Here is a 22,600-nt window from a genome sequence, read left to right as displayed (position 1 = left end):
GATGGTAATGTTGTGGATTGACATCGTGAACATCACTATCGATGCACACCCATACCATGTTAGCACGGGGTACAACATTTATAGGAGATTGTAGAACATGTAGTCATTTTAGAGTTATGCTTGCGTGAAATATTTAGCACTGAGTTGACGCCAGTAGTGAAGGGGGATCCTATAGCCTCAATGGGAATTAGCATTACGGACCCCCTTGGGAACATATAGCCTCAATGGAAATTTAACATGGAGAAAAATCGTGGGAACATATAGCCTCAATGGGAATTTAACATAGAGAAAAATCGTGGGACGATATAGCCTCAAGAGGAATTGAACATGGGAATTGGGACTGTATAGCGTCAAAGGAATTTAAACAGGGTGGGACTGTATAGCGTCAAGGGAAATTGAACATGGGATTTTTTTTTTTAAAAAAATTAAAAAAGGGGTAGGCAATGGAAAGGCTATCTCTTTTCGAGAAATATGGGGGCCCTGAAAAGGACCTTTGGGTTTTCTTCTTCTTCTTCTTCTGCTTCTAATTTCTTCTTTTCCTCCACCAACTTCTTATTTTATCTCCAACACTCTTTCTCTTCTTTTCTTTCTTTTTTTTCTCCTCCTCTTCTTCTTTCTTCTCTTCCTCCTCTTCTTCTTTCTTCCTCTTCTCATTTTCTTCTTCTTTTTCAATTTTTTCGTTCCATGTTCTTATTCTTATCTTTTCCTCTTCATCCTCCTTCTCCTCCTTTATTTCCTTCATCACACCACTGATCATGTCCTTTGCTTTTCTTAAGTTGTTAATTTCCATTTTTACTCTATGCGGACTATAAGAACAGTGGTCTTCAACGAGTCGTACGAGCATTTGTTCTATCATGCCCAAATTGTCAAGGACGTCTTGCAATGATTGAAATTTATCCAGGTGGTTTGAAGCCATCTTCTATGTAGAATGGTTTGAACGACGAATACTGTGGGTTCTTATACTTAAAGCGCGGACGTGAAGGAAAACATCCCCCTAAAAACATAAAATGGATCTTACCTAGATCATGACCCAACAACGCGCGGACGTGAAGGAAAACATCCCCTACTTTCTCATTTCATATAATAAAACCCTAACTATACTCTTCACATACGCTAAGAAACAATAAATAAACCCATAATCTACTATTCACACAAACATACCTTTACTCTTACAAACACAAACACATACCCTCACACGATCTTAAAAAGAGTTAGTGTTTATATACACACATAGGCAAATTAATAGTTATTTCTTTTCTAGAGTATTGGGTAGCCCTGAAAAGGGCTGTTTTTTGTTTGCTATGGCATTCTTTTTTAGTTTCTAAGAATGCGATGTCCTCTGAGGATAGACTTTCTGGCGATAGGTCTGCTTCTTCGGAAAGAGAAGAAGAACTCTTTGGTGTCGATACGACAATCGACAAAGCCTCTGTCAGCTTCAGGTTGTTGCTGCTGTTGCTGCTGTTGCTGCTGTCTCTGAAGTCTGTACTTCTCTGTCCATTCTTCTTTCTCCCTGTTCATTTCTTCTCTGAAGAGCTCTTCTATCAGGTCTTCAGTGATTTTTAACATTCTCACATTCTCTATTTCTTCTGGCTTCGGTATCAGACTGTGTCTGACCCTATGCAAATTCACGTAGGCTTCGTTGAGCTTAGCTAGTTTGGAGCACATCTTCTTAGGAGGATGAGTCGACAATGGATGGTTAGACTGGGAACAAACCCGGTTCTTAAAGTCAAAGCGCGGACGTGAAGGAAAACATCCCCCCACACGGTTTTCGAGCCGCAACGTTTAGTGAGTGTCATGAGAGGGATAGTAAGAAATGAAAGAGCATCAATCCATCATTCTTATAGCTAAACAAAAGACAAAAGCATTTTTTCAAAACACAACATTTTTTATTCAAAAATCACTTAACACTAACCAACAACAACTCTAACATTTTTAACAATAATCCAACACTATAACAACAAACATTTTTTTCAAAACACAAACCATTTTTTTCTCAATGGACAATCTACTTTAAACAGGGCTGACAACGTTGTGAATGAAATTGTGATTTCCACTGTTGGAAATCATTAGGCCATTGATGGACACTACGTTTCCTAGATTGAGACAAAAGATAAGCATAATGGTCACAAAACCATCGATCTACTTTCACATCGTTTCTAGCAGAAGAACGAGGATCAAAATGAGTCACTAAATGTTCTAAGGAATAGCCCAGACTGCGATGATGCAGAAAATACACGCAGTACTGTCCACACACCAAGGAATCTGTGCCTTGTAATTTCACATTATTGAATCGGGTGGTTTGAGCATTTCTTCTCATAAAGTCGATGATATCGTCTTCCAAAGGGGGCAATCCATACGAATCGAAATATTCCACACATCCTTCTTGAGGAAAGTAAACGGCTACCCAGTGGGTTCCTGGGAGATGACTGTCGTCCGTGTTGATCACGTAAGCTTGATGGTCTTTAGGTTTGCGATGAGGGAGTTCATCTTTAGCACAGACGACAGGATTCCAAGAAGACGTATACGAACTGTGGTTCAAAAGGTAATAAAGTTCCCAGGTATCCATTGATTTGTGTGTGCTTTTTTCTTCTTCACAGGTAATAATACGTCGTCAATTCGATCCTGACTTTTTGCTTGAAAATGTCTGACGAATAAACGGTTATTCGTTCTGTTTCCTCACTCTGATTCAGGAGAGCTTCGATACGATGGATCTCTTGAGTGGTTAATGGTGGACAAGAATGTTCACGCAAGTCTTTATACCACTGGTGCAACACGTCTTTGTTCGAGATGAGACTCCAAGCTTCGTCCAGATACTCGTCCAATTTTTCTTCTTGACTTAACATCAGGCATTTATCGTGTTGAATTTGACTGGGATGATCGTTTTGACATCCATAGCAATTTTTCTTGATCAATTCCGTCATTTTGTCGACCAAGTGTTTGGCAAAACAGGAGACTAAATGGGCTTCTTGTTCTGGCCATCTTGACTTCATCATGATCACTTCTTCTTTTTCCACAGTCTCCTCACATTTCATGTCCAAAGTTTCTCCACTAGGTAAAGAGGGATAACAATCTTCCATGGCTTCTAGTAATCTAGAATGACTTCTCTCAAACTGTTGATTTCTATGGTATTATCGAATTCTGCATACAGGATGACGTTCACCGTTACATCAGGTTCTCGTTTTGCAAACTGAATTTCCACACGAATTTGGCCGGATTTTATAGGGTGGAAATGTCCCTCGTCGCTGCCTTGGTCTGGAGTGAAATCGAAAGCCCACAAAGCGTAGCCTCCTGCGTAATCGTTGTACGTAATACCGTGACTGGTGTTGGTTCCTAACTGTCCGATGGCTTCGTACAGGGACAAGTACGACCTCAAGTAATTGTTCTTCTCAAAGTCAGGTTCAAAGGGTCGGGTACACAAGGTTTTGCCATCGCGACTGACTTCGATCTTGGACACGCCAAAGTGTCGAAAGTTGAAAGGATTTTTAGCGAAGGCTCCGTTGAAGGCTTCATTTTCGACGATACCAACGATCAAACGTTTGGGTAGCTGTCCTTGGAACAGATGATCTTCGATCATGGATCGCTGTCCCTTGGGAATGGTGAAGGTTTTCACTTCTACGCGTCGTATGGGATACTTAGCGGTCGTTCTGCTCAACGTTTGACTGATGTCGTTACCCACTTTAGGTAACACTTCTACGCGTCGTACGTAGAGCCTGGCTACCTCGATGTCAGTTTTGCAAGCGGTATTACCTATCAAATGGAAAGCGGCACTGCTACGATTCAGTCTCAGGCGAACATTCACCCCGTTCAGCAAATACTTCTCTTGCAACCACATGTCCAAATGCAAACGATCAGTTCTAAACTTTTGTTGAGTCCGATGATTCTGTTTCTTCGTTCTGTAAATCCCTCATTGTATGGTTTATTTTTATCCTTTGTATCAGTTTCGAATGTTTCAAACTCGTTAGCTTCGTCAGCTTCCCATAGCACACAGGCATTGAGATGAGTGTTCTTGGCGTCTATTCCGTACGTCAAGAGATTTTCCAGGTACGCTCGATAAGGGTAAGTATCCATGCTGCTGCTGACCAGTTTGTTATTCAAGTACAAGTCCACTCCGCTAAACAAGGAATGCATGAAATTGTTGACGGGAGCTATTACCTCATCACCTTCTATGGGCGTATTGTCCTCATCGATAACTTTGACTTTCAAGTACAAGTAACTGCTATTCAGATCGATGTAATCTTCGGGCTGTCCTTTGATTTCAAACTCGATGGGAGCTGAGGCTGTCAATGAGGAGACGGGGTGAAATTCCACCCACTGGGATTCTTGCATCGTCATCATGGTGGGAGGCATGGCAAACAGATCCAGTTCCGTCTTGGAACAAGCGCAAGATTCTCGGTGCATCATTTTTTGTTCTGTTCTTTCTCAATAATCGAAAACGTCTAAGTCTCGAACGGTTCTTCTTTTCTTGGCCTTTCTAGCTTGAAGTCTGGTGAAAGGGTGTTTTCTTCGTCGTCTCTTTCTGCCTTGTCCTTGCTGAATGCCTGACTCGGTAGCATGCAGGGCATTTATAGGTGTGTCTCGTCGGCCTAAAATGTCTTTGCCCGTTTGCAGCAAGACATTTTTGCCTGCCCTCATGAAGGCTTCTTTAGGGTTTTGTTTGTCGATGATGACATTTTGGAGAAATTCTTTGCCTTGCGTCAGTGCCGCATCTTTCAAGGCGTGCAATCCGCGTGTCACCATCGGTTTCAATACCGGGGCCACCGAACGAAAGGCCGATTTTAACATATCTCCTAAACCGTGTCCTCCCTGTCGTGCAACCCCTTGGTACACTGGATACATGACTTACTTACGAGTCGTGAGAGAACCGTTTTCGAAAATGGAGTTTCACCGTGACTTTTCCTTTGGTGAATGGAATATTTTGTCCCAAATCTCCTTTTATAGCAATGTTGACCGTGTCCAAATACGACTTGCTGACGGGTAAATAATGAGGATGTACAAATTCGCGGTGGACGTGATAGGTGTTTCCACCTTCCTGGTCACTGGTCGTGTTACTATCCACTTTGAAAGGAATGACACACAGTAACGGTACAGAGGTGTGTCCCACCACGTTATACTCCACCACATCGGAGTACACGAACATCAAATTCAGTCCTTGGTTCAGTTCTACAGGGAATCGAAAAAACTTGTAAAATTCCGTATTGCTGTTGATCTTCGGTTTAAAATTTGGAGCCATTTTTGTGTCTCCACCTAAAATATTAAACAAGTCACGATTAAAACTGATGGACAACGTTTGGGTATCCTGAAATTTCATCAGTAAGCGACGAGCCACTTTATGGTACTCCAGGGTGACACTTTTTTTGACTCTGTTCAGGGCTTTGCCAAAGGCGAACTCGAACCTGTCCGCAATGGTGTCCACCAAATGTTGGCCACTAAAATAAAACCCTGCTGGAATTTTCACGGTGTAGATTTTGAAGGCTGGATTGCTGGTTGATGTTGTTGTGATCCCTGAAAACCCGATGTCAGTCATGGCTTCTTGTAATTGTTGGTTCAGGATTTCGACCTCAAAAGTGTTTTGATTTTCGGTGATGTTTTGGATTTGTGTAGGGTGAATCATTTCCACTAAAGCCACTTCCCAATGGGCTTCGTGATCTAAGGGGATGGCTTGAGGTAATTTAGCCGTGTAACAGCACAACGTGTTGTGGGGAAACACCTCCATGGAACTGTCACTGGGTAAGGTTAAGTAAAATTGGTTTTCGTGACTCATAATTCCAGAGTTCTGTGGCTCTCCGAGGGGTTACTGGACGTCAGAGGCGTGTCTCCGTCTAAAATGGGGTTCTGATTGTGGTTGGAGTGGTGACTGGCACTGGACACAAGGTTCCCGTGGTTCCCGTTCGAGGATAATTTCAGGGAGGGATTGGGAAGCAGGTAACCGATGCAACTGCTCAATAAAATGGTCCACAATTGTTTGTCTCCTTGTTGCAAACTCAAATTGGCAATGGCTGCCCCGATGACACAATACACCACGAAGATTTGGCAGAAAAAGACGATTTGCGTTTTAGGCACACGTTCTCCACACCACACCCACAAGGGTTGTTTTTGTAAATCTTGCACAGAAGAACTAGGTGAAGAAGGAGTGGTCGACGTAGCTGCGTCTGCTGTGTGAAAGGGCATGATGGTCACTTCTTCTTTTTATAGTCGATGACTTGCGAAGCGTCGATCCAAGAATCAAAACTGGGTGGATATCCTTTCCAACGTACTTTGACTTCTTTGACACGTCGTTTGCCCACTTTACGGGTTCTGCGTTCGAGAATGCTTTCGATGTCGTACACGTCGTCTTCTTTTTTGGTGACACGTTGTAACTCGGGCAAATAAAACGTTCCTTTGAGCACTTCTCCGTTCATGTCTTCCAATTTATAGACGGCAGGATGACGGCCATGCACTCGTCCAGTGACGCGAAACAATTCGGTCGTCCAGTTAGGTAAGTAACCTTTGTCGAAAGTGCGTTTGGTTTTGCCAATGCGCACCCAATCTCCTACGGCCAACTCTCCACTTTTCTCGGGGACAGCCCTCGTCGGGGACGTAACAAACAGACGGTCAAACACCAACACTTCGTTGTCGGGAGTCACGTCTTGCGGGGCACGTCCGATGCTTCGATGGTAAGATTGGTTGTACGCTTGCACCAGGTGCGGTAAGATGTCGATGTACTTCAGAGTGTGGTGATGCGTAAAATATTTCCACATGCGTTCTTTCAAAGTGCGTTGAAAACGTTCCACGATGCTGGCTTTGGTTTCGGGATTCTCGGTGGTAAAAAAATGAATGTCACGTTTCTTTAATTCTTTTTGGAAAGCTTGGTTCAGAAATTCGGTGCCTTTGTCCGTTTGCCATCGAAGAGGGTGACGACCGCTTTGTTTCAACACCCGTTGCAGGGCTCGCACTAACTCGCTGCTCGATTTGGAAGTCAAGGGTACGACCCAGGCAAATTTGGAAAAGACGTCGATGACACAAAACAAATATTTGTAGCCACGATTGTAGCTGGCCAAATGAGAGACATCGGCTAAATCGGCTTGCCATTGATGATCGATGCCTTCCACTCGGGTGCGACTTCTGGCAAACTTGCGTCGAATGGGTTTGTGTAAAGTGTAGGTAGCTTGTTCTTGTAACCATCGTTGCACTTGAGGTAAACGGAGACTTTTCAGTCGAGTTTTGGCAGCACGATACAATTTTTGAACTCCTGCGTAACCTGCAGGATGAGAGGGATCGTAGTAAATGCTGGCTAAGACTTTTTCCATTTTTTATTTTGTGTCGGTGTGTTAATAAGTCACCCACTCTTCGGTGATGCTACTTTGGGTGGGTCGAAAGGGTGGTTTGGAAACGGATTTACGTGTCCGATGGGCTACGGGAGTAGAAGTCGAAGGTAGTGGTGGTGGTGGAGGTGGCAATGGAATGGCTTTGGTTTTCTTTTCTTTTTTCGCTTCTGGTTTCCCTTCTTTCTTTTTAACTTCTGTCGAAAGAGGCGTGGACATCATCTTTTTAACCCAAGCTTTCATTTCTTCTCGTTGGGGTGTGGGGGACGGGGTCAACAAGGATGCTGCAATCTTACTCGAAATGGGAGCTGCTGACGGTGTTTGAAATACTTCGCGCATCTCTTCTTCCTCAGGCCTTTGTGGGGTAGCATCTCTGGTGACCCTTGGGGATGGTAGTGGTGGTGGTAATGATGATGATGGTGCTGGACTTTTCATCAAGGTCTTAAAATCTTTCAGAGTGGGTAGAGCTGTTTCGTCTAAAGCTTTCTGGTGAAAGAGTTGCAGTCGTTGCAAGAGTTGACCGTACTTTTGCGATTTTTCTGTTTCGGACAAATCTTGGCGATCCATCAAGGATTGCAATTCGTGTTGTAACTGGGACATCTCGCTCAAATTGGGATTGGGAGGTAAATGCGGGGTGCGTTGTTCTTGCCACCGATGGTATTCCATCCATCGTTTGTAAGGCACTAAAGCTAGTTTTCGTCCTTCCATGGGGTTGTCAGGGGTCGATTCTGAGATCTTGGGACTTCCGAGGGTCTTTTTATCTTGCTTCCACCAGTCCTCCCAACATGGTTCCCAAGACTGCTTTCAGTATGGGGCCTAGCAAGAGAGGTAAAATGCCTCCACGTTGGACCAACATCTTCTTTTTTTGACGAATGGGAATTTTCTTTCGAACCATTTGGCGAAGAACGTGACGATGTTTGCCTAAGCATTGTTTCTGGTGTTTGGAAAAAGGGATCGTGCCTTTCAAAACGTTCAAACAACATTCGCACACGGTATTGATGACCTCTTTGGAGGCTGTTTGAATGAGTTTTTTTCGTAGGGGTGGAGAAGCTTTGGACAGGACAGATAACATGTCCCCATGTTTGGCTAAACGTGGTGGTAGTCCTTTCCTTTTCTTTCCTTGGGGTTTTCTGGAGGGTGACATCTTTGCTTGTGGGTTCCGGGACATTCACCGAACAGACACTAACGTCGATGACTTAACACACACCCTTTTATCTTTTTTTTGGGACTATCGCTTTGTCATAAAGGTGACAATGTTTTTCCCACAAATCGCCAAGGAATCCTCCCCTTTGTTGACGCCTCTTTTTCTTGGAACGACTGTGTCTTTTCTTAGGGTAACGTCGATGCTTGGCTAAGCGCTTTGTCGGATGACGCGTCTGCCTTTGTCTCTTTCTTTTGTGGCTTCTTGGAGGTGACATCTTTTACAAGTTCACTGATACCCCTACTTGGTCACAGGCCTTTTTTATACTGGAACGCGTCGCCACTGATTGTCTTTACGTTTTATCAGTTTGAGGACAGGCATGACACGTCGTGCAGGGGTACGCAACGGACTAAATCGAGCCAGTTCTTGCTTGGACAAATCCAGTAAACTTTGTAACATGCCCGATCTTTCATGGACTTTGATTTTGGGAGAAGGTACATTGTGAGCAGCAGCCACTGCCGCTAAATTGGAGGGTCCTGCCACTGGGGAAGTTCTTTTGGGGGTCATCAACGGAGAAGTTCTTGGTGTGATCAACGTCTCCAAGTACTCTTCAGTTTCTGGTGACATCAACGGAGAAGTGGACAAACGTGAGGCTGCCGGAGACGCAGTCACTGCCGTGGCAGGTCGTGGTTTGCGAGTGTAAGGTTGCGTCCTGGCCGAAGTGCCTCTCTTGCGACTAGTTTTCTTCTGTGGACTTTTCTTTTTCTGGGGACTTTTTCTCTGTTTCTTTTTCTGGGGGCTTCTTTTCTTTTTCCGGGGTGTTGTCTGGTAAGAGGAGGGTCCCGCCACTGGAGAAGTTCTTCTTGGGGACCTGGTCTTTTTCTTTTTCTTCTTGGGGCTTCGTTGGACTTTTGTCTTGGGGATAACTTTGGGGGCATTAGGATCCCATCTTAAGAGTGAGCGAATGATGACCCCTCCTAGAGTACCGCTCCCTCCAGGTTTCAAAATGATTTGTTTTTTGGTTTGAGTGTCGATGCGGGGATCGGCCAGTTGAACCAAAGCGACTTTGTTTCGATCGAAAAAGCGTTTGGTTTGATGAGGAATCTGAATGATTCCTTGGAGTAATTGACGTGCCGTCACCGTGAACCATCGTAAGACTTCTTTGAGACTAGCTTCTAAGACACGAGCTCGTGTTTGTGGATTTTTTTCTCGACTGATGCCATACAAGGCACGAATCAATTTGACGGGAAGATGCGACTGAAGGGACGTCATGTTCACACTGTGTGAGACAGACGAAAAAGGGTCTGAGGTTTTTAAAGATTTTTTTATGGGAAGTGAAATGAAGTCGAGGACGGAGACGTGTACAGGACAGGCCCTCCGTCTTGGCACCAGTGGTGAAACAAGTGGGTACGAAATCGCAAATCCTCGGGGGTCGTAGGTTTCAAATCGACGAGTAAATAGGCGTGTGGCGTTTGAGTGGCATCGTCGTACGCCTGAGTCAGCCAAGGCGTTCCTAACTGTTTGGCTAAGACTTGCACTTGCGATTTATCTCGAGGGCTTTTAAACAAGACCACGTAATGCGCATTCAGACTGATGGTGCGATGGGCTTTACTTTGTTGAAACAAATTTTGGGTGATGTAAACGACACTGGCATTACGGTGATGCCCTTTGCGCGTGAACCACAGTTTAATTTCTTCTTCGTCTTCTCCTAACATGTCGTCGAAAATGACCAAATGGGTTTGACGGGAGTCAGAGACGATGCCGTCGTCTTCTTTAGGAATGCCTTCCACAAACACGATGGAATCGCCTTGACTTTCTCGCAAGAGGCTGTACGCCGATTGCCACTCTTTGTAACACCACACGATCCGTTGAGGGGGCCGATCGATCAAATGATGTTTATGTTCGATCAAACGTTTGACGAATTCGGTTTTGCCTGAACCGCTAGGTCCAGCAATGAGCATGTTAAAGGGATGGCGAAGATACAAAGCCTCCCAACTGGCACGATCTAAGTGTTCGTCGATGACTTTGACAGTAGAGGAAGAGGGAGCAGAGACAGTAGAGGTAGCCAAGGTGTGAGAAATGTCACTTGTGACACGAAAACAAACAAGACAAGAGTTTATATACTTTTTCAGAACACGTTTATTGAATGTTTTTTTTTCAAACATGAATACGAAAGACAAAAATACATAAAAGCCAAAGGCTTAAGTACAAGGATAAAATGCACATGATAACGATGAACGTGGAATAAACACAAGTGTCTGTACAACATGTTTTGGGTAATGTTCTAACCAGTTCTATAGTAGGGGGTAAGGTCACACAAGTGTCCTCCCGAAAGGGTCTTTCAGGTCTGTCCACGACAGTCCTGTCCTGGGTGACGGGTTCTTCTGGCACCGTCACTAACACGGGTTGAAAAGTAACTTTTTTCCTTGAACAACTCTCGTGCATACTGGGCCACTTCTTGGGTCCAAGCCTCAAAACCACATTCTTTCCAGGCACGGACATCTGTCCAATGGGGATGTAAGTCACAAGCTACACACACATCGTCATACACGTCTTGGGTAGCTAAAAGTTGACGAATCTTTTTTTCCTGTTGAGGTTGAGAAGTATCCAGATGAAAACGCAAGGCTTTGAGCAAAAGGAGTTTTTCGTGACCATTTAAGGCCATTGAGGTGGTAAGTACTGATCGTAAAGAGTCCACAAAGAATCGGCTGGTAAACGAAATCCCAAAAAACAAGTCACTAAGACACACACCACTTGTCGTCCCAAATTGAATGGATAAAGTTCTTGTAATAATTGATGGTAATGATCCACGGTTTGAATATGGTCATTGAGTTCCTTCCACGGAATCTGTTGGATGATATGTGACATAAATCGTGGCATGGCAGCCTGTTTTTATATTCTCTTTTTTTTTGGATGCAATACACGTACTTTCTAGCCAGAGATCTTCGTTCTCCAGTAGGGAATCTAAATCTTGCATACTGTAACCGAAACGTCAGAGTTAGTTTAGGTGTTTCCTCTTCCGCTAAGCAGATTCCACGTAAAATATGTTTGTAATCCTTTAACTTGTCTTCCTCAATGCGTTGCACTAGGTGAATCTCGAAGTAACCATAATCATGAACATGTCGATCATTAGCGACCTCAAAGTTTTGAACAATGTCTGACCATTGAAAGAATTTCTGACGAATCAGTTCTCTTATACCATTCAGGTACCAGTGGTTAAAGATCTGGTGACGTATCGGATGCAATTGTTCTTTACGTTTGATTTGTATTTTGACCAGCTATCGGTAAATGCATTCTCTCAATTCCACAGGCAAGGCACGAATGTTCTCTAGCAAAGTATCCATCAATAGGTCATACTAAATCCTCCTTGGTCTGACACAAGAAATGTACTGTTTGCACAAACATGGTTTTAATTCATTGTCGAATCTAAATCGTTTCACCACTAATTTACACATTACAATTCGTTCAGAAGTTTCCTCTTTCACCAAGCTGACATTGCGTGAAAGATGTTGGTAATTCGTTAACTCTTCCTCTGGAATTCGATGCAGTACGTTTACAATGTAGTAGATAGAATCGTCAATACCAAACCATTCCTTTTTATAACCAGGAGGTCGTTGATCAATGTCTGTCCAATGGAACACTTTCAACTCAATCAGTCCTTGTATAGCCTGAAGGTACCAGTGGTTCAAACACCGGTGACGTAACGGATGCAATTGTTCTTTACGTTTCACTTGTATTTTGACCAGCTCTCGGTAAATGCATTCTCTCAATTCCACAGGCAAGGCACGAATGTTCTCTAGCAAAGTATCCATGAACAGATTATTATGGTAAGAAGTTACTTCAATGTCTCGGTCCCACTAAGGGTAAGTAATGACAATTCGGTGACCATCGAGCATGTTCTACGTAGGCCGAATCTTGCGGTTCCCAGTGGTGAAGTGACACACCGCAACTGAAGCACTTGACTTTATCTCCTTCGCCCAAGTAGAAAAATCCGGCTCTGGCTAATTCTTCGGGGGGTCGGTCCTCCCAGATATTTAGGCCATTTTCCTTTGAACGATTGAAGACGATTTTCAAAGTCGCAGTATTCCGACAAACGCACAGGAAACGAATATTCGTTTTTCACAGGTTCGTTTCGATGAGGGTTGGGTGACAGGAACAGGAGTTTGCTCAGGGCTGGATGACATCCGTAGGGGGGTAGACGTGAAGGTGAACATTCCCCTTTAAACCCGGTAAAATGTCTAAGAGGACGAGCGGCATCGCTTTCGCATCCCTCAGGTTTGACACGCACAGCATCACTTTCCATGACAGGGGTAGTGAGAACAAAGTTCCCATGATGCTTTACGGCATCGCTCAGGTCACAACGTACAGCATCGTACCCATCGCAAGGCTCACAATCGCACTCGTCTGCAAACTCCGTTACGCAATTACAATGGTAACCACATGGACAATCGCAGTTTCCTTCCGGACATTTTCCGTCGCAATGCATGGGTCTTATCCATCCAATATTAGTCACACTAGAGGAAGATACAACTTTTTTACAATCCCCAAACTGGAACGATGTCTCTTTCAAAGTATTCATCTTGTTCGCTCGGTCTTGGTAGTCACAATGAACTATCGATCTTGACCATAGCCCCCTTTTTATACTAGTCGCAATGCAGTCTCCAGCTTGTACATCTTTCCTTTTTTACGTTTTTTATGACTTGTTTCGGAAGGTACCGTCTCTAAAGTACCGTCAACATTGTACCGTAGTGTGATGGGTGGAAAGGCCATAGAAAGGTAAGGGCAGTGCGGAGACCATCGAGTATGTTCCAGAATAGCTGAATCTTTATAGATACATAGATCCATTCGTAACTTCAGTCCGCAAGCGAAACACTGTACCTCGTATCCCAATCCTGACTCAGGTCCCAAGTAGACAAATCCTGTTCTAGCTAAAACATGCGAAGAAGGTAATCCTTCCCTATCCGTAGGCCATTTCTGAAACGTGTCCAATCGACGGGCACAATCACAATAGTCAGGTAAGAAGACTGGAAAATGGTAGGGTTTGAACTTGGAGTTCTCATCGGGTTTCTCACTCGATTCTTGCTGTGGCGAAGTCATCTTTCTGGTGGGTGGCTATCCTCTTACAACCAATGTTTTATACCAACGTGTCCATACGGTAAGGTGAAATGATTGGGAAGTCGAACTCGCTTCTGGTACACGATTTGATAAACTTTTTCCAAAGGTCGACTGACGATGTGGTGAGTGGGTAAACGTACAATCTTGTTCGGTTGGTAAGTGGTCACTTTAAAGTTTCCATCCTCTCCCGATTGCAAGGCTTCTTTCAATACCCCAGAGTTGACCACTCGACTGGTACGATAATTCAGAGTCAATCCTTTCACTTTGCACGTCGTGTGCACTTCTCCTTGTTTGTCCCGGTATTCGTAGCCGTAATTTTTGGGACCGCCACTGACGAAACTTAGAATCTTGTCGTCGGGATGCTCGTCTGTCCAGGCTCCTAAACGGTCTCCTTCGATGCTAGGGTGATGTTGAATCGGGTCATGGATGTAAATGCAACTGTCCGTGTCAAAGTACAGGACGCGTTCTTCTAACAGTTCTAAAGCTTCGTACAATTTTAAGCGAGCATGAGCTGTCACGTAAGCCGCAATGATGACATTTCCAAAAGGGTCGTCTTGTACAAAGTCCAGATCTTCTTCGTAATTGACCAAGATCAAATTCTCTCGAACGACGTCCACGTGTTTCATGTATTTGGTTTTGTCGTGAATCATCTGGAAGTAGCGGGAAGGTTCTGTCAAATATTCCGTCTTGGGTAAACACGGTCGTTGTGCCATTTTACCCCACAAGCAATTTAACATCACTTTGGCAAACGATCGCCTGCCTTCGTTTTTCTCGATGTGGTCTAAAGTGATGCCTTCTTGTTCGTAGTATTTCTCTTTGAATTTTATTTGGTCTTCGGGAGTGTGACACCAGGAAGGATAGCCGCTAGCTTCTTGTTTCAGTTTCAAAAAGGCATCCACGTAGTCGGCGAAAATGCCTTTCTGACTGGGGTCACCCTTGTGGTATTGTTGTGTCTTGGGAAAGTGGCAAATTTCGTACACTTCTAACAGTTGGTATCCCATGTCCATAGCTTTGAACAATTCTACGCTGACCCAGGTTCCCGTCAAGGCCCGTTCTTCCTGGCTGTGATGGCAAGGTTGGTCTTGGTTGCACGTTTCGGCACAAGTACGGCACAAGGGAAACATCAGTTTGCCTTGACAATGGTGAGGTAAGACGGGATGGTATAGGTTCGTGGGAGGCAAAACTTTACACTTGATCAAGCCTTCGTATTGTCGAATGTTTTTCAGGTCGATGTGTTCCGTCAGCAATTGCGGGTGCCCTACAGGAAAGCGACAGTATTTGCACACGTAGGGATACAGCGAACACACGTCCAAGTATTTGATTTCTTCTCCTTTCTCTTCGTCGGCTTGGTACAGCAAACAGGTGGCATTGGTCCTTCCTCCGTACAAACTATCCCTCGGGTTCAGCGGGTCCATGAACTGGTAACTTTCCACGAGGCGTTTAAACTCGGGATCGGTTTTCATACGGTGATCGTACTCGTGTTCCCACATTTCCACCACTTGGTATCCTTGCTGTTCTAACTTTAGGCGGCGCTGACAAGTGTCCTGGTACAAGTCTTCCATGGTTCGTTGCAAAAACTGATTTTTAGTGCCACGGTCAGGGTAACAGACGGGACATCCGTGAAATAAGCAACCGTTAAACTCGTACACGATCTTGGGGTTTTCTAAGTCCCAGCCATCGACCGAATACGTTCCGATGGTCTTTTCGCCTCCTCCGTTGCGGGCATGCTGAATCCATTTGTCTTCCTTGTCGCACAAGTAATGTAACCAACGTAGGGCTTTGACCGAGTATTGACGCTTGACATAGTGGGTCGTTTGAGGACTAATGACAGCCACGGTGTTTTCAGGCATGAATCGTTGGCGGTACACTAAGGAACACGCTTTGGCAATGGTGCAAGCTTCTTTCAAAGGATCGACCCCTCCGTGTTCCATGAACAGTTCTCGAAATTTTCCACAGCAACGCCGTAAAATGTCCACGTCGGAACGACAATACTTTAGCATTTCTTCCTGAAAGTCGAAGGGGTCAGAGGCGTGAACCTGGTACCAAGCGTAGAAAGCTTCTCGTTGTTCGGTACGCATGTTGTCGGGGTCGTAATAGTGAGCCTCAGGTAAATGGGGTAGAACGGCATGTTGATTGGCTTCCGTCTTGAAAAAGTGTGGAAAGTACCCTTTAGCCATTTCTGTCGTTCCAAACGTTTTAGGCATTCGACTCAAAGGCATGGCCAAGTAACTCATCGAATCTTTAAACTGCACTTGTCCCACTCGCATGAAAATGATTTTGGCTCCGTTCAAAGTCACTTTAGGACGTTCGGTGCCTTGTTCCGTATAGTATCTGAGAAGAAACTGTCCATCGTATCCGGAGAAATGGTGAGCCATCACCGTGGCATGACGATGACAATCTCCGTAAAGTTCGATGTCCTCTTGGCTCCACGTCTTGTCGATGGGGTCTAAGACCCATTGGGCAAAATCGGCTAGCGTGTTCAGTCCCCGAAAGATTTTTTCACGCCCTCCAGGAATCTTGCTGCAGTGAGGACAATGACTGAAGATAGGTTCTTGAATGCACTTCTCGATGAGCCACGCAGAAATTAGGAATGTGAATGCCGGTTTCTTGCATGCATTCGAAATCGAAAAAGATGAAATTGCCTTTCTTCTTGTGACCGTCCTCTTTCTCTGGTGGGGGTTGGTATTTATGCACGTAACATTGGTGTTCCAAGTCCACGATGTGGTGACAAATGTGACATTTTTTCTTTCCTGAACATACGTGTGCCTTGGTATTATTGGTACGTATGACTTGTTCACACGTAGAGCACAATCTCAGCAGTTGACAAGCGCATTTCTTCTGTGAACCTTGCGTCTTCAAATGTTGTTGGTAACAGGTAGGGCTGACAAACGTGCGCAGACAAGTTGAACAAGGCACTGGCTCTTCGCTCAGACAGGGTGAAGAGGCCAAACATCCTGTGCATTTCAATCCACAATGCTTGTGTTGCTCTCGATTATTATAACCATGGTCACATTTCTCACAGTAATAACCGTATCCCAGGAATCCGGTGATACTGGTAATGGTATCGAAATGGTCATCGTGATGATAAACATGAATGTATTTTCCGTCCTTAAAATCTTGCCCTCGAAACAACAGAGGCCCGCGCACTTCTTGAGGGTACACTTTCAAGGTGTATCGTGGAGCTAGGGCATCTTGCAATTTTTGCATCTCAGGAATGCCACAGGGTGTGTCTTTGGACAGGCCAGCTTGTTGCAACAGGAGTTCTGCTTCGTTTCGTTGTTTGGCTCTGTCCGATTGTCGAATAGTTTTCCAGGTTCTTTTCCATTCTGCCGTGTCGTTCTTGTTGGCATAGGTTCGTCCCACCACGATGGCACGGGCTAAACACATCTGGTCATGAGGATTGTGAATTTGGACAAGGCTACGCTTAATACTGCGAAGGTCGTTCACCAATAACATCTTTTTGCGTCCGGTCCCTTGAGGAGGAGAGACGTGGGTCATGTCCAATGTGGCTTTTCCATCGGTGATGTCAAACTGGTCATTAGATTGTTGCACGTGTTGAATCTTGTCCATGACTTTGGAAGCGGTCAATTCTGCAGGGGTGCTAAACTCGATCCAAACAGGGGATTTCAAACCGTCGTGTTGTATGGAAAGTCTCAAGCGATCGTCTTCTTTGGGTTGACATTGTTGCTTGAGTGCAGTGAGCAAAGAATCCCACACCCCAGTGATAAACACTTCTGCTTTCTCTAACGGCACTTCAGCCTTGAAATCTTTAAACTTCACCGTGTATTTGTAAGCCGTGGTTCTAAATTTTCTAGAGGAGCGCTTTTCCGTCTCTCGAATGGAATAGTACTTTTCAGGGTTGACTAAGGGTGGTGAACTTTGTTTAGAGGGTTCGGATTCTGGTTCACTCATGTCCTCTTCAAAATCACTGGCATGAATTTGTGCCAAGATTTCAGCCCTGGTACGAGGCGATAGATCACGTTTCTGCCTCTTACTTTCTTCTTCTTTCTTCTCGAATGAATTAGATCGTTTCATCTTGAAAGCAAAAAGTCAAATGACTCAAGTTCAAACACCATGAGCTACTTTATAGTCATAGCAGACCAGCGTATATAAAAGGGTGTGTGTCTTGTCCTTTCACTATTCATTTCACTCTCAAGCCGAGCACAACGATGGAAGACACTAACCAGATGGAACGTTTCGTCAGAGCTTTGCGAGGGGTCATTAGAAAATTCTCTTCAGACCAGCCGACGGACTACTCTCCTTCCTTTAGAGATAAAAGTCAAGATACTTGCTATATCTGTCAGAAGAAAGGGCATTGGTCTTCAGAGTGTCCAGACCGTCAAAAAAGAACAAAAACAGGGGCTAAAAAAGACAAAAGTCAAGATACCTGTTATTATTGTAAAGAAAAAGGACATTGGTCTCCAGATTGCCCAAAAAAGAAACAAGAGGAGTCAGAAGAAAAGAGGGGTTCTTCAGAAGAAGAGAGGGATTCTTCGGAAGAAGAGAGGGATTCTTCAGAGGAAGAAGAGGAAGAAAAAAGACAATTCTATTTACAATAGGCAAAGAAACAGGAGAAGAAGAAAAGAAGAAGGGAAGAAAATGAGGAAAAGACGGTGAATAAATTCAAAAAACAGAGAGACTAAACAAGGAGACAGAAGAAGTCATTGAACTTTTAATTAAAGTGTTGTGTTGTGAATTGTGAATTGGATTGTAACAATGGATAAAAGAATAAATGAATGATATAAGGTAAGTGTCTTTGAGTTTTGATTTTAAAAATAAGAAGCTACACTCACGCACTCATACAAAGACACGTACTATAGGGGTAAAATGGGTGGTTTTTTTTCGAGTTATTGGCAAATTGAAATTGTATTTCTTTTCGAGAAATGTGGGTGGCCCTGAAAAGGGCCTTTTTCTTCATGGTGTAGGGGTGAGTTTAAGCAATCAATTTTAACTGCCTTAAGCCTTTGCCACGGCCAAGGCCTACTTCTGGACTGCGTAATGTTGATGATGATGATAATGATTGGGTTGAAATCACTAAGGGTGGTACGGTAGGCTTAGTCACAGGGTTGACGTGTTTGGCTCGGGAAGGTCGTATTCTCTTCGGTCGTAATAAAGAAGTCTGATACATTTGTTTCAGACTTCTTAACTCCGCTAAAATGTCCAACAGTACCGTGACCGTTTCATTTTCACCCTCTTGTTTCTTTGCTGCTACTTCTTATTGCTGTTGTTGCTGTTGTTTTTTTCTTACCTCTTCTTCTTGCTGCTGTTGCTGTAGGAGAAAAGCCGGTTCCGCTTCCTTTTGTCGTTGTATAAATTTCTCCAATTCTTCTTTCTGTCTCTGTCTAAAATTCTCCACTTGCGGTAATGAAGAAGGTAACGAAGGTTCCGGAACAAATTCTTGCGAGGAGAGAAAATCCACAAAATCCCAATTCACCTCTTCTGAAAGTAAGTCCGGGTTCCCTTGGGCAGTCTCCCCTGTTGGTGCAGCCCAATGGATCGTTTTCTGAGTTTCCGTCATGTTGAATCACTGTCGCATAGATTGACTGCACACAAGTGCTAGCGAATCTATATAGACTACGTGACGTCACAGACTGCTCTCTTCGGATTGGATGCGGGCTGACTGAATTTTGTAACGCGTGTTCGGATTGGTGAATGAACTCAATCCGTTTCAATCCTTCCTGTACCTATAAATAAGTGCAGTTCACTGCATTGATTCACCTGTTCTCGGCGCCTCAACATGTGGACCGATGTGCACTCTTCAACGCTTGTGTCAACGATGATGTTCAGGACGGACATGCTCATGTATGTCCGATCCAAGTGGACCGTTGTCCACAGGACCATCAGCAGTTTGTGGATACGAAGAGTCTACATAGAGAGACAAGGTTGCCTCAAGAGGACTCTGATGTATGGCCCTGTTGTAAGACGCAGCTTGAGGAAAAGAAGATGCCACAAATGCCCTTTATGTTAAGGGCATATTAACATAAACCCAAAGGCCCTTTTCAGGGCCAGCCATATTTCTCGAAAAGAGATAGCCTTTCCATTGCCTACCCCTTTTTTAATTTTTTTTTTTAAAAAAAATCCCATGTTCAATTTCCCTTGACGCTATACAGTCCCACCCTGTTTAAATTCCTTTGACGCTATACAGTCCCAATTCCCATGTTCAATTCCTCTTGAGGCTATATCGTCCCACGATTTTTCTCTATGTTAAATTCCCATTGAGGCTATATGTTCCCACGATTTTTCTCCATGTTAAATTTCCATTGAGGCTATATGTTCCCAAGGGGGTCTGTAATGCTAATTCCCATTGAGGCTATAGGATCCCCCTTCACTACTGACGTCGCCGAAACCTCACCATCCCTATCTATTGAATTTTTCACCGGAAAGGCATATTACCGGAGAGAAAACATTGAGATCTGAAACATTAATATATATATATATATATATATATATATATATATATATATATATATATATATATATATATATATATATATATATATATATATATATATATATATATATATATATATATATATGTATATATATATATATATATATATATATACCAGTTCATCTTTATTTATTTCTAGCTGGGACAATCATTTATACAAGGATATTTTTTGTTTTGATATGCAAACGGAGGCACTTTATACTTGATATCAACGGAACCATGGGGATTTCACAGATTTCATGGCTAAGAGAGGCTTGTTTATTGTACATGTTTAGTAAACCACACTCATTCATTATCGCATTATTCACAGAGATAAAAAAGAATACTACTGTGTAATTTTCTTCGACTAAATTATACCAAATTTATATTGATCAATACCATGAATTTTGTAAAACATTTTACCACTATTGTCTGAGTAATACATTAATAAATCATATTCCTCGATTCCACACATTTATAACTGCATTGCAACTATTTTAAGATGAATAATAAGGTCTACTTTTCGATTTTAAGAGTTTTAATCAGAAACTACATTTTAAATAAGATATCCCAATTTTTGTCAAATATTTTTTTAGAAACAATTGGGTTGGGGGATTGTTTAACCGTTTATATAAAGTCAAATGTAAGCTTACAATTCTTTTATCAGAACGCCGTTAAAGCGTGTAACAATTTCTAACCTGCTTAAAAGCACAGCTAGAGATGGAATCGTTATGTAAATGATAAAATACATGTTTCGACTGTCGGAACTTGGAGTTCACGATCTGTCTAAAACGATGTTATACTGGTTATACTGTATAACCAAAATTCTGTATGCGGTTTCCATTTTACGTATCTGGTACGAATGTTCTGTTGGATACAATGCGTTCGGTATGCATATGATTCTGAGAAGAGCTGGAGAGACAGCCATTGCTAAATGGCTGACACGCATACAATTATGTCATCAATTTCCAGAAAGTCTTTAATTCCAACAAACACATCGTCATATGGACAATACTTAAGTCATGCAAAGTCGGTAAAAGACTAATTCAAATGCTGCAAAATATTGGCGAACGCTTGAAGTCGGCTGTAAGAGTTGGACATGCGTAATAAGTGTTGTTCTTTATGCCTGAGAAATATGGATATTGCGGAAGTGAAACAGAATCAGATTACTGTTTTTTTTTTAAAATATAAAATGAAGTGTTGCATATGAAATTTACGTATACCCTGGCAACAAAGGATGCCAAATGAGCTTGTTAGGAATCATAAGGGAACTAAAAAGGGACGGAACGAAAATTAATTTGTTCGAGCATATATACAGCATGGAGAACAACGGAGGATAAATTAGTAGTCTTTGAATGATCGATGGAACTACAGTAAAACGAAGACCATGTACAGAATATCTCGATGATATCGAAGAATGGTTCCATATAGACATCTTTAGCAAGATAGCAAAAAACCTGGAGCAAGGGAGACAAACTCTATCAAGTGCATTAGACAGATATTGTCTTAAACTATAAGACTAAGTGAAAACCAATAAGTTTTGTAAAATTCAACAAATAATTTATTTGCCCAGAATACAATGTGAAATTTTGAAAATAGCTTACAATGTTGTAATTAAATCCTTGATAGTCTTAAAAGTTTTAAGGTAAATAGGGCGCATCACAAGGAGAAACGGCCAGTCTTTTTCACGCATATTGGACCAGGAAGACCGATCAATATTTAGTGAAAACAAGGCTTTAAAAATGCCACGAAAAACCTCCTGGGTTTAGGTCCAAATTTTTTTTTTTTATTCAGTCTACCTCTACCTGGGTTTTGAAAAGTTCATAGGTATTCCTTACACCTTCATGGTTTTAATGATTAACTAGCCTGTACTGCTGTCGCAAAATGAAAGACAAATTTGCCGACTATCAGCAAAGGAGACGCCGAAACAAAAGGCCACATAAACATGTTTGCTCAGTTTAAAATAAGAACCCGCTATCCTTAATCTATGGAACATGTTTGAGAACAATGACATTTTACAATCATGAAAAATTAAACTACTATATATATATAATGTGTGTTGTTTACCATATGCGTATCTGTCGTTTTAAATACGCTGCTGTTGTTTCCTTACAGATCGTGAGAAGAAAATTCCCTCCAATTCTACTGTCGTCAATAGGAACAAGGATGTGACTATATCTGGTGGAAAAGGGAACATCATTAACATTGGTGGTCAAAACAGCAATAGTATGACGATTGTAGAAGGTGGTTCACAGAGGGAGGTATGAATTCAGTTTGAATTAAATTTGAATTAAGTTTGTTCTTGCAGTCGAAATAAGTGAGTTTTAAGAGCACTCTTGAATGGGATTACTGTGTCTTTGTGTCTAAGTTCAGTGGGCAATTCATTCCACGTTGCTGAGCACTGGTATGCAAAAGAACGTTGTCCATATGACTTCGTTTTCGTAGTGGAAGTAATTAGTATACGATTGTCAGAAGAGGAGCGTAATTATCTTGCTGGTGTGTACACATGGGTGAGATCGGATAGGTATGTTGGACTGGAGCCCGTCAGTGAAACGTTGCACAGAGAACACATTTTGTGTTTGATTCTGGATCAAATGGATAGCCAGTGTAGGG

The 22,600-nt window shown here is 42.9% G+C and overlaps 1 protein-coding gene across 2 annotated transcripts in view; it reads left to right on the top strand.

Annotated features, from left to right (window-relative positions):
- Positions 1-22,600, top strand: part of LOC149804341 (uncharacterized) — a 60,009-nt gene that overhangs the window by 23,491 nt on the left and 13,918 nt on the right. For both annotated transcript variants that reach the window (XM_089939102.1, XM_089939093.1), the window contains exon 2: positions 22,103-22,248. In XM_089939102.1, coding sequence (XP_089795228.1) covers positions 22,103-22,248 — 146 coding nt within the window. The remainder of the gene's footprint in view (positions 1-22,102; positions 22,249-22,600) is intronic.

Source organism: Sinohyriopsis cumingii, chromosome 2, assembly GCF_028554795.1.
Source record: "Sinohyriopsis cumingii isolate HCF-2022 chromosome 2, ASM2855479v2, whole genome shotgun sequence".
Taxonomy (NCBI): domain Eukaryota; kingdom Metazoa; phylum Mollusca; class Bivalvia; order Unionida; family Unionidae; genus Sinohyriopsis; species Sinohyriopsis cumingii.
This window is presented reverse-complemented; position numbering and strand designations above follow the sequence as displayed.